We start from the raw sequence: 17,618 nt of genomic DNA, 5'->3' as shown, positions 1-17,618 counted from the left end.
GGAAGTCCATATTCTAGAGGTGGCATCTACCAAGCTCTGCCACTTAGCACAATGCATTTCAGACATGGGTTTTTAATCGGAGAAATTAGAGACCCATCAAATAGCATGTTAGGGGTTATAAATGAGCTTTCAATGCTAAAATGAAACACATTGATGCTAAATGGAAAGAGTGAAGATATTTGAAACGATGGTCCTCACTCTTACACGAACAGAGCATGTGAATCCATACCCTTACTCTGAAGAACGATACTCAGGTTAGATCCCTAAAGCATCCATTTTCCAGCCATGGACTGCGGGATTCTGGCTGTATGTGGCCGGCACCAAAGGTGGCGGAGTCCTGCCTCTTGCATCATGACAGTTTCTTTAAGTGAATTGTTTAAAAACATTTTTTTCATGCAAATGGTGATTAGAGTACCCAAAAGGACAGAGAGTTGGTAGCTCCTCCAGTTTAAAAAATGTTATGGTTTTTGGGTTTGCTAATAAAAAAGGTTAGGGTAAAAAGTCATATTTTGGTCTAAAACTCCGTTTCCTTATTAACTAGGAGAGAGGCTGTAGGGTAATAATGAACTCTTATGTAACTCAGATTTCCCCAAGGGTTATGATCTGCCAGAAGAATCAAAGAGTTGTGATTGACTAAATAATAGGTTTGGATCATTTTGCAATACTCATTTACTGGGCATTTAGAGAGAGTTTCTGCCCAGTGTCAATGTCAACTCCTTGGTGCCTTGGCTAACCATTCCTTTGCTTTGCAAGAGGGATCTTCATTGCTCTTGACCAATTAAGCAGACTTTAACACTGTGTATCTCACGTCCCTTTTGGAAGTTGGTGCAGGACAAAACTTCAATGACTAATGAAAAATAACTAAGCACTCTTCTTGGTTTCTTTGGGGAGGAGCCCATGGCTTTTCACCGTGGCTTGTCTTGAAGTAGCAGATCAACTTGTGCTAACAAAATTCAAACGCCTTGCTAAAGGAGAGGGAAAAGTAGGAGATGGTGCCTGAGGTTTATTTCTAATTGGCAAGCTTCAATAGCAACGGTCAAGGCTGCAACCAAGCTCCTTCTGCCCGAATAGAAGCTTTCCCTTGGACCCTCTGAGGAAGAGATCGAACTAGTTCAGCTGCACATATGTCTGTAAGGTGAGGCTGACAGAGTTCCCCCCTCCTAGCAATCTGGGGAGCAGCCATCTGAGAAGCAACTCATTCGTAATTCAAGTTTTGTTGCTCCTTCAAACATTGCACCCTCGTGTATTTCTGGAATACCAAAGGAAAATGAACACAAGTAACTGATCAACACCATCCTGATGCTCCCCCCCCCCCAACATACACACACACCCTGCCTGGCCTTCTCCAGCGTTTCACTCCGGTCGAACAGCAAAGGAGTCTAGTGATTTAGAGAGTGAGTCGAAACTGATCTTGCTCTGGTGGCTTCCTCACCCAGGTGCCCAGCCCAGCTTTCTGAAATGCTCTGAACAGCTGCTGTTTAACAGACTGGTAGGTAGAAGCCCCTCGCTTGGCCTCACAGTACATCGAGGGCATGTCTCCATGGCTTGGTGTCCGTGTGCTCAGCTGTGGAACAGAATCAAGAAAGGACAAATAAACGACTGGGTAGAAACCAGAAGTTATCCCAGATGTATCACATGCTTATAGAAATTTCATAAACAAAAAAAATTAGCTCTTTGTCTTAGGCTTCCTCCACTTTCCTTCTGTCTTCCTTGAAAATAAGCAAACAAACCCAAAGAGCAACATCATAAAGAGTGACAGTTGGGGTTACCAAGTTATAGCATGGAAAACCTAGTTTTTAAGGAAACCTTGCTTAGCCCAAAATGTCAATGGCTAGTGAGCAAAATTAAGCATACACCTGGCTTGGTATTTAAAACTAGGAACACTGTGTGTGTCTTTCAGAATGAAGACTGGGAGATCAAAATATGTTAAAGGTGCATGAGGTGGGAGGAGGCAAGAACTATATATATATTTTTGAGTGAACACAGCATTGTGGTAGGTAGGATATGAAGAACATTGAAATTATATTGCTAGCCAATCAGGAAGACAACAGAACTAGGGTGTTTCATTGGTCAAATAAATATACATTCTCTCCACCCCCAAACCCTAACCCTCCACCCCCAAACAAAAAACTCAATCCCAACCATTGCCTTTGATTCGAACTGACTCACAGGATAGAGTTCATGATGCTAGCAGGCTGCCACCACTTTCTCCCTTGGAGCAGCAGATGGATTTGAACTGTTGACCTTTTGCTGAGTGGCCATGTTCCTAACCATTGCACCACTAGGCAGCCTAAGGCAAAGATCAAATTTAGCTTCAATCCAAGCCCCAGCAGGGAGGTCTGGCGGCTGCTGACAAGTGAGGTGAGAGAGGATCACACTGAAGGATCTTAAAGGATCTTCCAGAGACAATTCGGGTAGTCAAGCTCTCCACACAAAGGCTGATATCACCTTGAGTTTATGGAAAAGCGGAAAGCTCCTTTTGTGTAGCAAGAATAACTCAGTGGCTTCCTCTGATCAACCAGAGTTTGAGCCCAGACAGCACTCAGTGACTCGAAGCATGGAGGTGCCCTAGAGCAGACCTGGGAGAGGCTGCGGCCTTGTGGTCACAGGTTTAGGGTGCCTGGCTCTTGACACATCTTCACTTACAATGCCTAGTGGCACATTAGGCCAGAGACAGACGTCCTTGTCACTAAAGAACTATGCTGTGCAATTTTCAGCATCCTCTGAAGTGACAAACATTGTAAGTTCCAGTTCCACTATCTTGCGTTTCTGTTTGACCACAACACTATTATTATTCTTTGTAGGCACTGTTGCTATTGTTAGTTCTCAAGTAGGCTCCCCAACTGGTGGAAAAGGCAATCCCCCCATCTCCCCCCAGGGGAACAAAATGCTGCCGCTCTTGCCCGTGCTCATGATCAACAGCATTTCAAATGGTAGTGATCCATGCATTGGCTGATCTTGGGCAGTAGAGTGCCAGGCCTTTCTTTCTCGATTGTCACATGCCCATTTGTAGTCATTGCCCAGATAAGAAAGTGTAGGAAAATGAGCAAAGTATTTGCATGTTCTTTTTTTTTTTTGGTTACCATCTGTTGTTCTGTGAGACAGTGGAACGGTGGTGGCACAGTGTGTTAGGTGTTGGGCTGTAACCTCAAGGCTAGAAGTTCAAACCCAGCAGCCATTTCTTGGCAGAAGGATGAGGCCGTCAAGCTCGGACTCATTCGTGTCTTCCATAGAAGGCCTGCGGCACAGTTGTGAGGGTTGGCTCGCTAACCATCACATCAGCAGTTAGAAACCACCAGCTGCCATTCCAAGGCTCAAGTAGAAAGAAACTGCTCTGAAAATGATGATGGCAACATAGGTACAGATGTGCTCGACACAATGGATAGATAGATGGTGGATTGTGATAAGAGCTGTAAGAGCCCCAATAAACTGATTTTTTAAATAGTAAGAAAAAAAATCAGCTTCCCCGAGGGAGAAAGATGGGGCTTTCTACTCCCATGAAGAGTTGCAGTCGCTGACCAGGGGCAGTTCCACCCTGCCCTGCAGCGGCACTGACTTGATGGCAGTGAGTTCCTAAACATTTGTTTAGGTTCCCATACTTATTTCATTTATTGCCCCCTTTGCACACAACACACCCCTGGCAATGAAAAACTTTTGCATCATAACCCTTCATCCAGGCTAAAGTGTAAGTATCTGCTTTTTCAGGGCGCCTGGCTGGCGCTAGCACCCCTCTGCATGTGGCATCCCTCGCGTTGGGAAGCACCGTTGTAGTGGGAGAGGCATGATGGAGCTAGGGAGAAGCGAGTTCCTTCATCCCTGACATCCACTACCCAGTGACTTTGGGGAAACTGCCTGGACTCTCCCCAGCATTTGTTTCCTTTTACCGAAACTGGGAAGCATTTCTGGGCAGGTTTTCATGGGATGCCATGTGTAAAGCGCTTAGCGGAGCGTTTGGAGCACATAGGTACTCGGGGATTAGCTCTTTTCTTTCTCTGCTTGCTCTTCTAGAAACATGTTTCGCGTGTGCATAGGTGGCCCCAGGTGACAGCAAACAATGCTGCTCTGTGGGCCAGGGTCTGCCTATCAAAGCCCCCGAGCTTAAGTCTATGGTGGACACCCTGTCCGCCTGGGCAGCTGTGGGAAGGAAACGAAAACCTGAGCTCGTTTTTGTGTCATGTGCTGCCTTCGCTGTAGCTCACGTGATTAACTCCCTGTGAACTGTGCTCAAGGTTCGAGCCTGGTCCAATCTGAATGCAAACTTGCCCCCAGGAAGGAATACATGTGACCTACCTTACCATAAAGTCTTGCCCACCGGGCAGAGAACACATGCTTGCAGAGCCTCGATGAGCCCCCACAGTCCCTCTTCCCTGTGGTGGCATTAATAATCTCCAGCTCCGCATTACCCACAATCCAGTTCATGCTGAAGGGGGGAGATTTTCCTGGCTGGCGCGCTTCCGCATTACTCACTCCTGTCAGCAGAGAAATAGAAAGCAGCCAAGCATTAATATTCCTGGCCCCAAACAAGGCTCCCGCGAGACCAGCTAATGGGAAATAAAGCCTGGCTTGCGCTGGGGGGAGGTGTTGACGCACACCTAGCCCTGGTTTTTCCTATTTAAAACCTGGTCGGTTCAGGCTGAGGTCACCATTTTGACCTCCCGGGCTGGATGTTGACAATGGAGCCAAACTATAATGACAGCCTCTTGTGAGGAACCATTGCCGGGGCCTGTTTAGAACCTTTTAATTTCAAAGATTGTATGGGAAGGCTTGTAATAATAAAGTGCTGCCCAGATTTTCTTTCTTTCTATAAATATTTGCTGAGTGAAATAATGAAGAGACAGCAATCTGAGAACCTGTGTTCACCAGGCACTCGCTGCACCAGGCAAAGTCCTCAGGGCGGTAAAGAATGGCAGACAGACCCGTAGTCTAGAAAATATCCAAGTAAACAAGATAGAAGAGAGAGCTACACGTGTGACATGTAATCAAGAGATGTGATCCAGAAACAGAACTGATCACATAATTTATAAGACCCAGTATGAAAGGGCCAACGCCTGTCTGTCACTCTGCTGCACTGTGGTGTCTTGCTTCTTGTTATGATGTTGGAAGTTCTGTCACTAGTATTCCAAATACCAGCAGGGTTAACCATGGTGGGCAGGTGAGGTAGTTAGTTTATTGTGCCAACCTGGCCGATAAGGACATGTGGGTTTAATTGAAAGGTGGAGGGATAAATGGCTTGGTGAGCTTCACCTTTCTAGTTCTCGGGTCTCTTGCTTTGTGATGGTCGGACCAGGGTGCAACTGCCTTAGCTAGGTCCTTGCTTCAGCTGGCAAGGCTTACTTCCTATAAGACATCCCTGAGGAGAAGCCACATGGACCTATCCCAATGCAGCCCTGGGTGCTGGAGCAGCCGTGTGGAGACCCCTGCCAGCGCTGAGATGCTTACACGCTCATTTATTTGGCTTTCCTCCTGCAGTTGGTGTTGGACATATGGGTTCATATTGGACTTGTGGGTTTAGGCAGCACTGGGTTGGGATGTTTTCTTGATGTGCACTTACGCTTTATATAAAACTCTCTTATACATATGAATTTCTGTAGGTGTTTCTCTAATGTACCCAGACTAACACAACAGGTTTCGGCAGAGCTTCCAGACCAGGGTGAAAGATCAGATAATCTACTTCTGGAAATGAGCCAACACGAGCCCTATACACCACAGCACATTGTCCAAGACACCCTCAATGAGAGGGCTTGGTACAATGGCTGAAACTATGGCCTCAGATACATCAACAATCCTGAAGACAAAGCAGGACCAGGCAATAGTTTGCCCTGTTGTCTATGGGTTGCCGTGAGTCAACCAAATGGCAATGAATGAGTGCAAAAGAGACATTCACTACTCTCATTTCAAAATTAAGACTTTTGAGATGACAATCAAGCCAAAATTCAAACTCACATCCCTTGAGTAGATTCCAACACACAGAACTTCCCTTTTGGGTTTCGGGAGAGATAAAGCTTTAGGAGAGCAAAACGCCTCATGTTTCTCCCAAGAAGTGGCAGGTGGGTTGTAACTACTGACCATGCAGTGAGCTGCATGATAGGCCATCGGGTCTCCCGAGACCACAGCAGCAGAGCACTAAAGGAAGCACAGGGCCCTTCTGAGCACAGGGTTACGTGCTCATTCAACTGGCTCTGTCCTGAAATAGTAAAAAAAATCATGGAATTCCTTGTTTCAAAATGTTTCCCACCTTGTCCGATGCCCACCGGGCTACACAATCCTTACAGTAATAGGTTCACAAAGCAGATAGGAAAACGGAGCAACTGGACTGCACTTTGTGATAGATGTCGCGGAGTCAGTTCTTGAATCAAACAGAATGAGCCATCCTCACAATTGTTATGCTTGAGCCCATTGTTGCAGCCACTGTCTCAGCCCGTCTCCTTGAGTGTTTTTCTCTGCCGTTCAGACTACTGGTCTGTCTGCAGCTGTTTCTTCTCCCTTTGAGTCCTGCCCCATCAGCAAGGGGAGGGCCTGAAAGCTTAACTCCACCCACGTCACTGTGGCAGACTGAAATGTGAGAAGGCAACTCTTCTTCAGTCACAGTTGGAGTGCTTTCCAACCAGTGGTTTGCTACTTTTCATGAGGTTTTCAGTGCCCGCTTCCTGACACAGACAGCTCCTATTTCTTCTTCATAGTCTATTTCTGGTCTGGACGTTCTGTTAAAACCTGTTCACCTTGAGAAACCCTGCTGGTATTTGAAATGCTGGTGACATTGGCTTCGAGCAACACCCAAGCCACCACAACACGGCAGACAAACTGATAGCGAAGCAGGAGCGACTGTACCTACCCTAGCAACACGGTTGACGACACTCTAACTTCTGACCTCAGCCCCAGCCTCAACTCCTCTCCAGAGTTGAGTGATGCTCTTAATTCTGATTACAAATCTTTGGGTGAGCACAGGGGACAGAAGTGTGGCAACCTACTGGAGGCCCCAGGAGCGACCTCCTCTTGAGAGTGCTGAGCGCTGTAAGATTCTGCTCTGAAGGTTATGTTTGCCAAACTGTAACCTTCAAAGGAGGAAAAGAATCTGAAGAAAAATAAGCTGCAGCAGTTTAGAGGCAAGGAGCAGTTTCCCAGGTGAAAACCAACCAGATGTTTTCAATATTCTAAACTTCCTTGTGGCAATTTCATACATAATATATGTAACCCTAATAAATTCTAAAAGGGGCATGCCATATGTCCTAGTCTCTGCTCAGAGTCACATTGAAGGAAGTTCAGTCTGGCATGCAAAAGTGAGAAGAATCTAATCTTTCATTTGTTCACTTGGATGATATTACAGGATATTTAATTTCTAATTTATTAAGGAACATTGACCAGATGCTACTTTCAAGGTCTCTTGACTCCTCTCCCACTACTGCTCCTCCAGGGCTTCTTATAGAAAGACTCTTTCCCCTAAATCCAGCCTAACCTCCTTCCCCTCGGTTCCATGGTGTATAGATTAGTTTAACCTCTGCTATGAGTTGAACTGTGTTCCATGAAAATAGGTTCTAACTCCTGTCCTCTATGGGTGGCCCTGTTTGGAACTGGGGGATTTTCTTGGGTAGAGTGGGTCCTAAAGCTAATCATTTCCAAATTATAAAATGATTAGATAAGAGACAGGGGCACGGGTGGGGGAAGACAGGATGGAGATACACACCTGCAAGTTTAGGAATGCCAAAGATTGTCCCAGTTTTTAGAATGAAGGAGCACTTTCTTCTTGATTTACTTCCTGAAATTGAAATCTAGTCTCCTGAGTGCTGATAAAATGAATTCATGGTCTATGAAACCACCCACTTACGGTCTTTCTATTGTGCCGCCTAGCTAACTAAGACAGCCCCTGCCTCCCCCCGTTCTGCACTGCATCCTTTCTTAAGACCACCTCAGATCTGTCTCTTCCTCACTTCTTCTTCTTGACCCCATACTCCAGTGGCTGCACCATGTACTGTGGGAAGTAAGAGACCTATGGAATTGTGTCCCTTATTCATCGGATGCCATCTTATGGAGTGGGGTGCTTAGAAACACAGGACTAACGGCATTTAGAAGGCCAGCAGAAGTCTGATCAAGGGTCAGAGCAAATCATCATTACTTGTTGGGGGAGAGAGCCCTGGCATTGGTGAGGCAATCCAAGAAAAAGCTGCCTACATCTCACCGATCAACTATCTCATTAGCTGACATTTCACATTTATGGCAATAGTAAAAAATCTGCTCGCTCTTTATAAAAAATAAAACGATTTGTTCATTAATGACAGAAACCTGGTAGTAACGATCGCTGAGATGTAGGGCAAGAGTAACAGTGACTGTCATGGTTTAGGTTATATGTCAACTTGGCTGAGTCATGATTCTAAGTGGTTTGGAAGTTATGCAACGATGTAGTCATCCTCCATTTTACATGATGTCAAGTTTCATATAGCAGCTGGATCTGTGGAACCTACCCGTATCGATAAGTGAGGGGGAGGTGTCATTTAGGTTTGCTTGAGTAATGATCGTCTCGGGCTCTTTGGTGTAGGCACTTTGAGTGAGAGAGATCCTTTCATCAAAGTAAGGACATTTTGCCTTCTTGGAACTCACATTGCTGTCGTTTTAGCTGTCATCAGCCATTGTGAGCCATTTGGCTGAGTTTTGGAAGTAGCATACTGGAATTTTTTCTTAGTGCATCTCTGTTCAGAAACTCTGCTGACATCCGTTCCGCATCACAGCAACAGACATGCCCCACTGACAGATGAACGGTGGCTGCCCCAACTAGCTCACTGCATTGAATGAATTACAACTCCTAGCAACCTTAGAAGGCAGAGTAGGACTACCCCGCTGGGACTCGGGGGCTGTAGATCTTCATGGGAACGAAAGCCTCTTCTTGTCTCCCAAGGAAAGGCTGGTGGGTTTGAATTGCTAACCTTGTAGGTAGCAGTCCCACTCGTAACCCACTACGCCATCCATTCTCAGACACAGAAAGTGAGCATTCTCTTGATGAGCTTTCAATGCCATGCACCTCGGGAACAGACTCACTCCGATCTCAACTGCACAGGGACTAGGTCTGAAGCCCCTCCCGCGCAGCGCAATCTCCCATCCCTAAGCCCCTCCCACAATGCAGGGCTTCCTGGACAGAGCACACTGGGACTAGAGTCCTTCATCACCACACGGAAAATCACCGCATGAGCTGCTTCTGGTCACGGCCAAGCAATATCAGAGGCCCGGCTCATTTCATTCACGTCAGCTCTTTCTCTTTTCTTGAAGTTATGCACTGTGGCAGCTACTAACCCCTGAGAGCTTGGCAGGGGAAGGCAATCTGGCACCTTGGCAGCATGGGCTGTCCTACTGGGCACGGACTGCCTTGGCAAGAGGACGCAGTTGCTGAGGTCTCGGATGACTAGGTACAAAGAGCGGGAGTCACAGCTCCCGATCTGCCCTGCAGCCGCGCTGCCTGCCCAGAGCATCAACCCGCACCCTCCTCCGGATGCGGCTTCCTCTCCAGTTCCCCCTTCCTTCTTCCCTGTCTGCCGAAAGGATCAGGACTGGGCACCGATGCTCAGAGCTCCAACCGCAAGCCTTCTTGCCAAGCTCTAAATTCTGAACTCAAGGGAGGAAAGTCTTGGCTCGCCTGCTGTTGATATCAGAATTCCCTGGGTCCCTTGCGAGCTATGCCAGCTCCCTCCCTCCTCCTCCTCTCACTTTGTTGTGTAATAGTGTTGCCACTTTGCTGCTGGCCCTCAACACAGACACACCTGGCCTTCGGCAAGGACCCCAGCTGCAGCCCTGGCAGAGCTCTCTTGGAACATTCCGGCTGCCTGGCTCCCCAAAGGAGCCAGGACGGTGCCCGGGAAAGCCGCCACCACACGCTATTCAACCCAGACTCTGTGTTCTGCTCAATACACAAAGGAGAGTTGGGGACAGGAAGAAACACTGGTGGTTTAACACCGAGAGAAAGGGGGAATTGATGGAAGCCCGGTAACTTAGCTTGCCAGACTGGCAGCTTCTTCATCCCTCACCAGTACTCTCACCACACTTCCCCTTTAGCTTCAGTTCCAATTTGTTGGCATGTACAGAAAAAGCAAGGCAGTGTGTGGCCGAGGAGAATGGCTCTGGACATAAACAATACCTGAATTCACACAGATGATTATGCAAAACAAACAATCTGATTATACATCTAAAAATATATACCAATGCACCTAGAAGTCAAGAAATCAAAGGATGCATTGCTTTGGGCAAATCGACTGCAAGTGTTCTCTTTAACGTTTTAAACAGCAGCCAGTCCACAGAGAAGACAACATGGCTGGCCCCACTATGAGACATGATGCCCCTCAGTGACCAATGACACTACAGGGGACAGCACCAAAGACACAGTATGGGAATTGCACCTGACCCCACCACACCGAGGCAAAGCACTGGGGGAGTGCAGCGGAACAGGAAGGGAATGGAGCGGCAAGGTCCCCAGGGAATGCTGAAAGTGGACTTTGGGGCCAGGGCATGGTGCCCCAACAGACTGGACTGGAAAACACTCCTAAAGACCAACAAACAATCCTTGAACTAAAAAAAACAAATGTCACTCGGAGGACCAAAGTGCACCTGACCAAAGCCGTGGTCTTTCTGGTCGCCCAATACGCATGGACAAAGCAAACAGACAGAGGAGAAGGATGTAGTCACACTAGGATGTGGGGGAAGAATATGGCGTCTACAAGAAGTTTCCCAAAGAGCCAACAAAGCGTTTTTAGAAAAAACGCCACCAGAAAGCTCCTTCGAGGCAAGGATGCGGAGGCTTGGACTGATTTACTTTGGACCAGTCATTAGGAAAGACGAAGCGCTGGACGCAGACAGTGAAAACCAGGGAAACCCTTCAGGGGATGCCTTGGCATCGTAGCCACTACCATGCCGATGGCGCCAAAGGGGGCACGGGACCAGGCACTGGTGGTCTGTGGGGCGTGAGGTTGCCACGAATCAAGAGCCAATCCTATAACTACCCACAGAGGAAACAACCATACAGACCTCTATTTAAATAGGAAATAAAACGATAAAACCAGCAACAAGTTTCTGTATTAATCTCTGTATGACTACTTCCGAGGGGAAAATGGAAGGCTGTAACATCCCAGATACCTCCGTATGTTGACTTAGGAACACAGGAGACATGTGTTCTAGTTGTTTCTTTGGTTACTCATGCAATTGACCTTTTTTGTGGTGGTGGTGGTGGGTGGGGGCAGTATTTCTGATAGCTATAACTTCTCTACTTCACAAATGCTGAGAAGATCAAATGAGACAGAGAAGAACACCTTGAAATATCAGGTGTTATGTACAAGACATGATTGCTATTATGATCTCAATGAAATTCACTACCATCAGGTTGATACCAAGTCCTGGTGAGTAGAACTGGCCCCTTGCATTTCGTAGGCTGCATCTCTGTATGGGAGCAGAAAGCCCCGTCTTTCTCTTAATGCAGAGGCAACCCTTCAACTATGGACTAAATATAAAAGCAAACCAATTTATCGTCTTGAAAGTAAAGCTATGCAATGTTCATGTGTTCTTGATATTGTAATTAATTACAAAATTTATTTTAACCAAGAAGACTAACAAGTATTAAACTCACTTAAAATCACATGCAAATTTACCACTGTACAACGTAATATGTAATGAGCTCACTAAATGTCCATGTAAATCTCAACGATATATTATCTTTTTTGCAGGAAGAAAAACCCTGAATGGTCAAAGTGTGGTCAGATGGTAACTTTTACTCATGATGGAGCAAGGGAAGTGAGTTTTATTTTGAAATATTTTCTAACATCAGACTATTTCTTCTCATGAGAAGTGAGTATGGAAACTGCTGAGCGGGGGGTTATTTCCTGAGTCATGGTACAACATTAGGCACCCTTCCAGTCTCTCAGACACAGAGTGGTCGGCAGTGGGAATCCACTGGATGGCCACTCGTAACAGTGGCAGCCAAATGTGCTTCTTTGATCGTCTTTCCCATTTTTATGCTTCAGATCAATTCTCCTAGTTTTCCCCTCCTCCTACATCACATTCACACATACAGTTCCTTAGATGACACAATCCTGTGAAAATAGAAATATTAAAATATTTCATATTAGGTTTCTTCCAGATTCCTGGCCTTTCTATTTTATTAAGCCCGGGAAAAGACTTTGTTTCTAAGGAATTTTGCATACTTATATGATCTCACTCATTATGTATTGATTTTATAATCTTAAATCCATATCCCAAGTACCATGGGGCACCTCTCCCTTTGAGTACATGCTGAGAATATCCCATAGCTCAAAAGCTCATGTATGTATTCACTGATTCAATATTTTTGATTGTTTTCCATGCCTTGAAGGATTGCGCTTTTGAAAGTGGTTAAAGAGTTAAATAAGCCAGGACTCAAATTGCCTACCGCACTTAGTCTTAGCTTGCATTGTAAATAACTCTTTTAGATGGTACTGGATAAGATGAAGACATACTTGCTCAGGTCTAGAAATCAAAGCCTAGTTTGTATTTGATTTTTTCCCCTTCTGTTGTTTGAGGACTGTGAAAATAAAAGGGAGAGAAAACTCCTGAAACGGTGTTTTCTTTTGGACATCAAGTGATTCGAGATAAAATTGAAGTCTTAAGAACTGCATGTATAGTTAAAGGCAAATACAGAGAGATATTTCATTATGTTCCTCAAAGCAGTACATTACCACCAATCTAGTCACCCAGTTAAGGAGCGCTCATAGTTTAGTGGTATGGGAGCCTGGGTGGTGTCGTGGCTGTGATCCACGTGTTTGGCAGTTTTAGACCCCCAGCAGCTCGAGGGGGGGGGGATTTGGTTTTCTACTCCTGTAAACAGTTACAGTCTCAGAAACCCACAAGGGAAGTCCCTATGAGTCAGCATTGACTCAATGGCTTTGACTCAATTGTTTTTCGTTTAGTGGTACAGTGGATTCCCTATTGGGCTGCTAACCATAAGCTCAGCAGTTTGAAACCAACAGACACCTTGAGAAAAAGAGGAAGAAGATTTCTACTCCTGTAAAGAGTTACAGTCTCAGAAGCCCACAGGGACAGTTCTACTTGCCCCATGAGGTCACTATCAGTAGGAATCAACTTGGTAGCGAATTTGGCTTGGTTTAGTAATACAATTCACTTAGATAATACAACCTCCACTTTGCTCACCTCCCTGAAATTATTCCAATATTTCTATCCAGAGGAAGAAGGCAACCCAATCAAAATCTTTTATTTGACACGAAGTCTCAGTCCTATCTAAGATCTTTGCCAAGAGTTTTAGGTGTCTGAATACTGCAAGCATGAGTGTTGGGTCAATTATGAAGTTCTCACAACACACAAACACGTGGAAAACTCAGCACTGTGGCAAACAACAGTTGTTTAAGTCCATTGGATCTAATGACAAGTATATATGGGGTGCCTTCACTTTTACTTGGTCTACAGACTTCTTTCAGCAAAGATTCTGTGACCCTGTGTCTTGATATTCAAGAACTAAAACAAGTCAAAATAAAACTAACCTAATTATCAAGCTCAGTCTTTGATACTGTGGCAATACGAAGAATACTGTTAAATGTAGTTCTCATATGTGGAAGAAATAATACTTGAATACTTAGTTCCAATGGCTGCTATAACTTTCCATACATTTGAGAATTTAAGACAATGGAAATTTATTCAATCAGTGTTCTGGAGGGCAGAAGTCTGAAGTCAAGGTGTTGGTACCCTCTCTCCCCCCACCCCCACCCCCTGCTCCCTTAGACTTTAGGGGAGGATCACTCCTGGCCTCTTTCTCCACTGCTGGCATCCAACATTTCTTGGTTTGTGGTCATCTAACTCCAATCTCTGCCTCCATCTTCACATTGCCTTATCTCATTACATGTAATCTGTCCTCTCTTATAAGGACACTTATCATGGAATTTAGGGCCCATTGACACAATCCACAATGTCCTCATCTCAAAATCCTTGCCCTAATAACATCCACAAAATTCCTTTATCTAAATAAGTTAACTGCCAGGTTTGAGGGGTTACAACCTCGTGTCTTTGGGGATTGTAATTTAGCTGACTGCAATGACTAATGTTGAATTCTGGTTCTGTCTACAAATAAAGGAGGCCTTTTCTGCAGAAGGAGGCACTGGGTACCACTTTCTGGCAGCATCACTAGATGTGCAGGTGAGGGGAATCCCAGCTGCATCTCAGGCACATCCTATTTCCTTTATCCTCTGTGCTTTTCTATGGCCTGAGTATCACTGGAGAGGCCAGAGGAACTTCCTATTTGGGAAGAGAGCTTATTGCCAGGCACAGTTTAACCCCGGGGGAACTCTGCTGTGCCAATCGGCTGGTCAGTGCAGAATAAGCAAAAGATTATGAGGGAAACATGGCGCCTGCTCCGGAGCCTGGCCAATCTCCATCAGACAGGATCTTGGATTTGCATATCTGACTCTAAAGCCCAAGAAAGAGTGAGGGAAACAAATATGCCTCTAAATACCTGTGTAGCCTAAGGAAGAATAGGACCTACTGTTATTATTTTTAGTTATTATTTCCAAGTACTTTTGGAAATAATCCACTACGCTGTGTTCTCTCTGTCAGAGGAGTCTCTGATGGAAACAAGGCAAATAAAAACACATGTGAAATCTGACAATACAGAGATTTATGGTATATAATTGTATAAATCTACAACACAGAATATATTAATTTTTACCAACTTTTTTCCCCCAGATCTCCAAAAGGACTCCAAATGAGAGATGTAAAACTTACCTTCCCCTAATCAGGGGTCCTCAAACTTTTAAAACAGGGGGCCAGTTCACTGTCCCTCAGACCCGTTGGAGGGCCAGACTATAGTTTTTAAAAAAACTATTAACAGGAGGGGGAGAAAATGGAGACTAGATAGTACTCATCCCTCCGGAGCTCCTGCTGCCAGACCAGAAAATTAGGCAAAGGAAATGGGGAGGTGGAGTCCTGAAATTAGAACTAGGGTACCAGGGTTTCTCCTGAACCCCTTATTGTGTGGGATTTCTACCCACGAAGCAAGAACGCTTTAAAGCACTCTAGCTTTGGTGAGCCTGCAGTCTCCGGCTTGTGCCCTTGCCAGGAATAGTGATTTCTGCAGGCAGATGCCTGAGAGGGGACAGAATCCCAGACACAAGGGGAACCTCACTCCGGAGCTCTTCGCGTGGTTGGCTGCCTTGAGCCCACGGCCAGGGGAGTAGTGGCAGGTAGCCATCCATAATTTAGAGTAAAAGAAAAAATGTAGTATTACCTTAGGAAGATTGTGGTGTGGGAGAAAATAAGTGGAAAGTTGGGAGTCCAGGGAGCAAATTTAGTTCCAATTGGCCGAGAAGGAAGCAACCGCCCTAATAAGCTGTATCTCCCCCTCTGGGGCCAGCCTGAAATCCCTCAAATCGGAGCATATCACAAGCAAAAAAAAAAAAAAGGGTGTGTGTGTGTGAAATATATATTATTGGCTTAAAACTCGAACCCAGGTCTGGTTGCTCAGCTCCAAGGAGCACATAGGTGGAGGCCCTTAACATAAATCAGCATAAGAAGCAACCTAGCTAAGGGATTCCAGAACTCAGCTACAGGGCCTGGCATCTTTTAGCATAACAAAGACCCACTGTAGCAAGAGTCAGCTTTCAACAGCAAGGAGCTGCAGACCAGTGACTGTGAGAGAGAATTACATTTGAGTATACTCGAGCTGGCCAGGGAGATAAAAAAATAAAAATAAAATCCTCAGGCTCAACGGGCTTGCTTTTTAACTTTTTTTGTCTCCTCTTTGCCTCTTTCTTGGTCTCTCACACTCTTCTGCTAACCTCCAGACCACTCCCCTTAGCCTAGGGCATTTATACCTGAGCCACACCTAGCTAGGCTGGGAAAAACCCTGCTGACTCCCACCAGGGGATATTCTGCTCAACTTCTTACTGGGCAAGTCCTGCGTGTGTGCCTGGGGGCATAAGGCAGCTGGCCAACACTCCAAGCTGCTGCAGGAACCTCTGCCCAACCTCCGCAATACCAAAGCAGGCAACCCTTCTGGGTCACTCCCCTGAGAGGGAAGCCACAGGAGGATAAAGTGGTAGCTTAATTCCATAGTGAAATAAACTAAAGGCAGTTCAAAGAAGCACTCCTACAAGTCTCCCAGAGAGAGCCAGTGCTTGACTCCCAGGAAAATGGCACCTGGCTCATCTAAAACAACACAAACAGCCATCAGCCCCAATGACCTCAACAAAAAAAAGGGAGAAACAAAAGGCAATGCCAGAAGATGTCCTGAACATAATGACATGCATAGAGGAAGCAGACATTGAGCTGCTACAGAAAGAAATGTTTAGAATGCTACTTGGAGTCATAGAGGATATGAGGGAAACAATACAGAAAAAGGATGAAATGATAGAAGAGGTAAAAGCCATAAATCAAAGAGAAATACAGGAGCTTAGGGAGGAGATAACAAAAGCCAGTAGCACACTCATGGACCTCGAGAAGCGACTGGTGGAATCAGAGAACCGCATCAGTGACTTGGAGGACAGCCAAGCAGACTTTAACAAACATGAACAAAAATCTAACAAGATCATCAGAGAAGCTGAAGAAAACTTAAGAGCTATGACTGATACTATGAAGTGGAACAACATTAGAATTATTGGCTTACCGGAGGAAGACACAACAAAGAAGTCATCTGCAACAATAGTGAGAGAATTCTTGGAGGAAAGCTTCCCCAGCTTAGTGAATGAAAACCAGGCAACCATTCAGGAGGCTGAAAGAACCCCAGCAAGACTGGATCCTAAGAAGTCACCAAGGCACATGATAGTTAAATTATACAACTTTGAGGAAAAGGAGAAAATCATGAGAGTGGCTAAGAAAAACTATGCAATCACATATAAAGGTTCCCAAGTAAGAATATGTTCAGACCTATGAGCAGAAACTATGAATAAGAGGAGAGAGTGGAGTAACATATTCCAAAAAATGAAGGAAAACAATGCAAACCCAAGAATACTCTACCCAGCCAAATTATCGATCAAGATAGATGGAGAAGTAAGAGTGTTCCAAGACAAGGAAAAACTCAAAGAATAAGTCAGAAGAAACCCAGCCCTACAAAAGATCCTTGCCGACACAGTATCGGCAAAAGAACAACACTCACCAAGCATAAACAAGAGACCACCATATAGAACAACCTCACCCAGAGGGCAAAAAAGAGAAAACAGACCTAACGATAGCAGTGACTTAAAAATAGAAAGACTTGAAAGGCTGCTGAGGTAAGCTTAAAAAAAAAAAAAAGGGCAAATGGAGCATAGGGAAAAAGCTATGATATACAAATATTCCTGGGGTAAGGACCAGGTAATATGGCAGGGACCAGACCAAATACAGGGATACACATGGTAGACAACTAAAAAATGAGGTGGGGAAATGAAAAAATAATAATAAAGAAAAGGGTAGAAGGGGCACAGGGTACTAACCCACCCAAGGGGAGGGTATTGTTTGTGTCTCCACAGGGAAAGAGGGACCAGACTTCAACCCAATGCTCCAAGATGTGAATGCAACATGCCGGCGTGGAGCAGGGAACCAGTGGAGAAGTCTGGGGGCCAGCCCTAACCCCAACTACTAACATCTGCCCCTCCCCTCAGAAGATTTTATATCAAAGGACGACACTGAATCTA

The 17,618-nt window shown here is 45.3% G+C and overlaps 1 protein-coding gene across 1 annotated transcript in view; it reads right to left on the bottom strand.

Annotated features, from left to right (window-relative positions):
- Positions 1 to 1,387: 1,387 nt before the first annotated feature.
- The window catches only part of ADARB2 (adenosine deaminase RNA specific B2 (inactive)), a 268,729-nt gene continuing 252,498 nt past the window's right edge, over positions 1,388 to 17,618 (bottom strand). Inside the window, exons 7-8 of the mRNA XM_075550899.1 lie at positions 4,291 to 4,469; positions 1,388 to 1,564 (exon numbers count right to left, since the gene is read on the bottom strand). Coding sequence (XP_075407014.1) covers positions 1,388 to 1,564; positions 4,291 to 4,469 — 356 coding nt within the window. The remainder of the gene's footprint in view (positions 1,565 to 4,290; positions 4,470 to 17,618) is intronic.

This window comes from Tenrec ecaudatus, chromosome 5 (assembly GCF_050624435.1).
Source record: "Tenrec ecaudatus isolate mTenEca1 chromosome 5, mTenEca1.hap1, whole genome shotgun sequence".
In the NCBI taxonomy this organism is placed as follows: Eukaryota; Metazoa; Chordata; class Mammalia; order Afrosoricida; family Tenrecidae; genus Tenrec; species Tenrec ecaudatus.
Note: the sequence above shows the minus strand (reverse complement) of the source record. Positions and strands in the feature narration are given on the sequence as shown.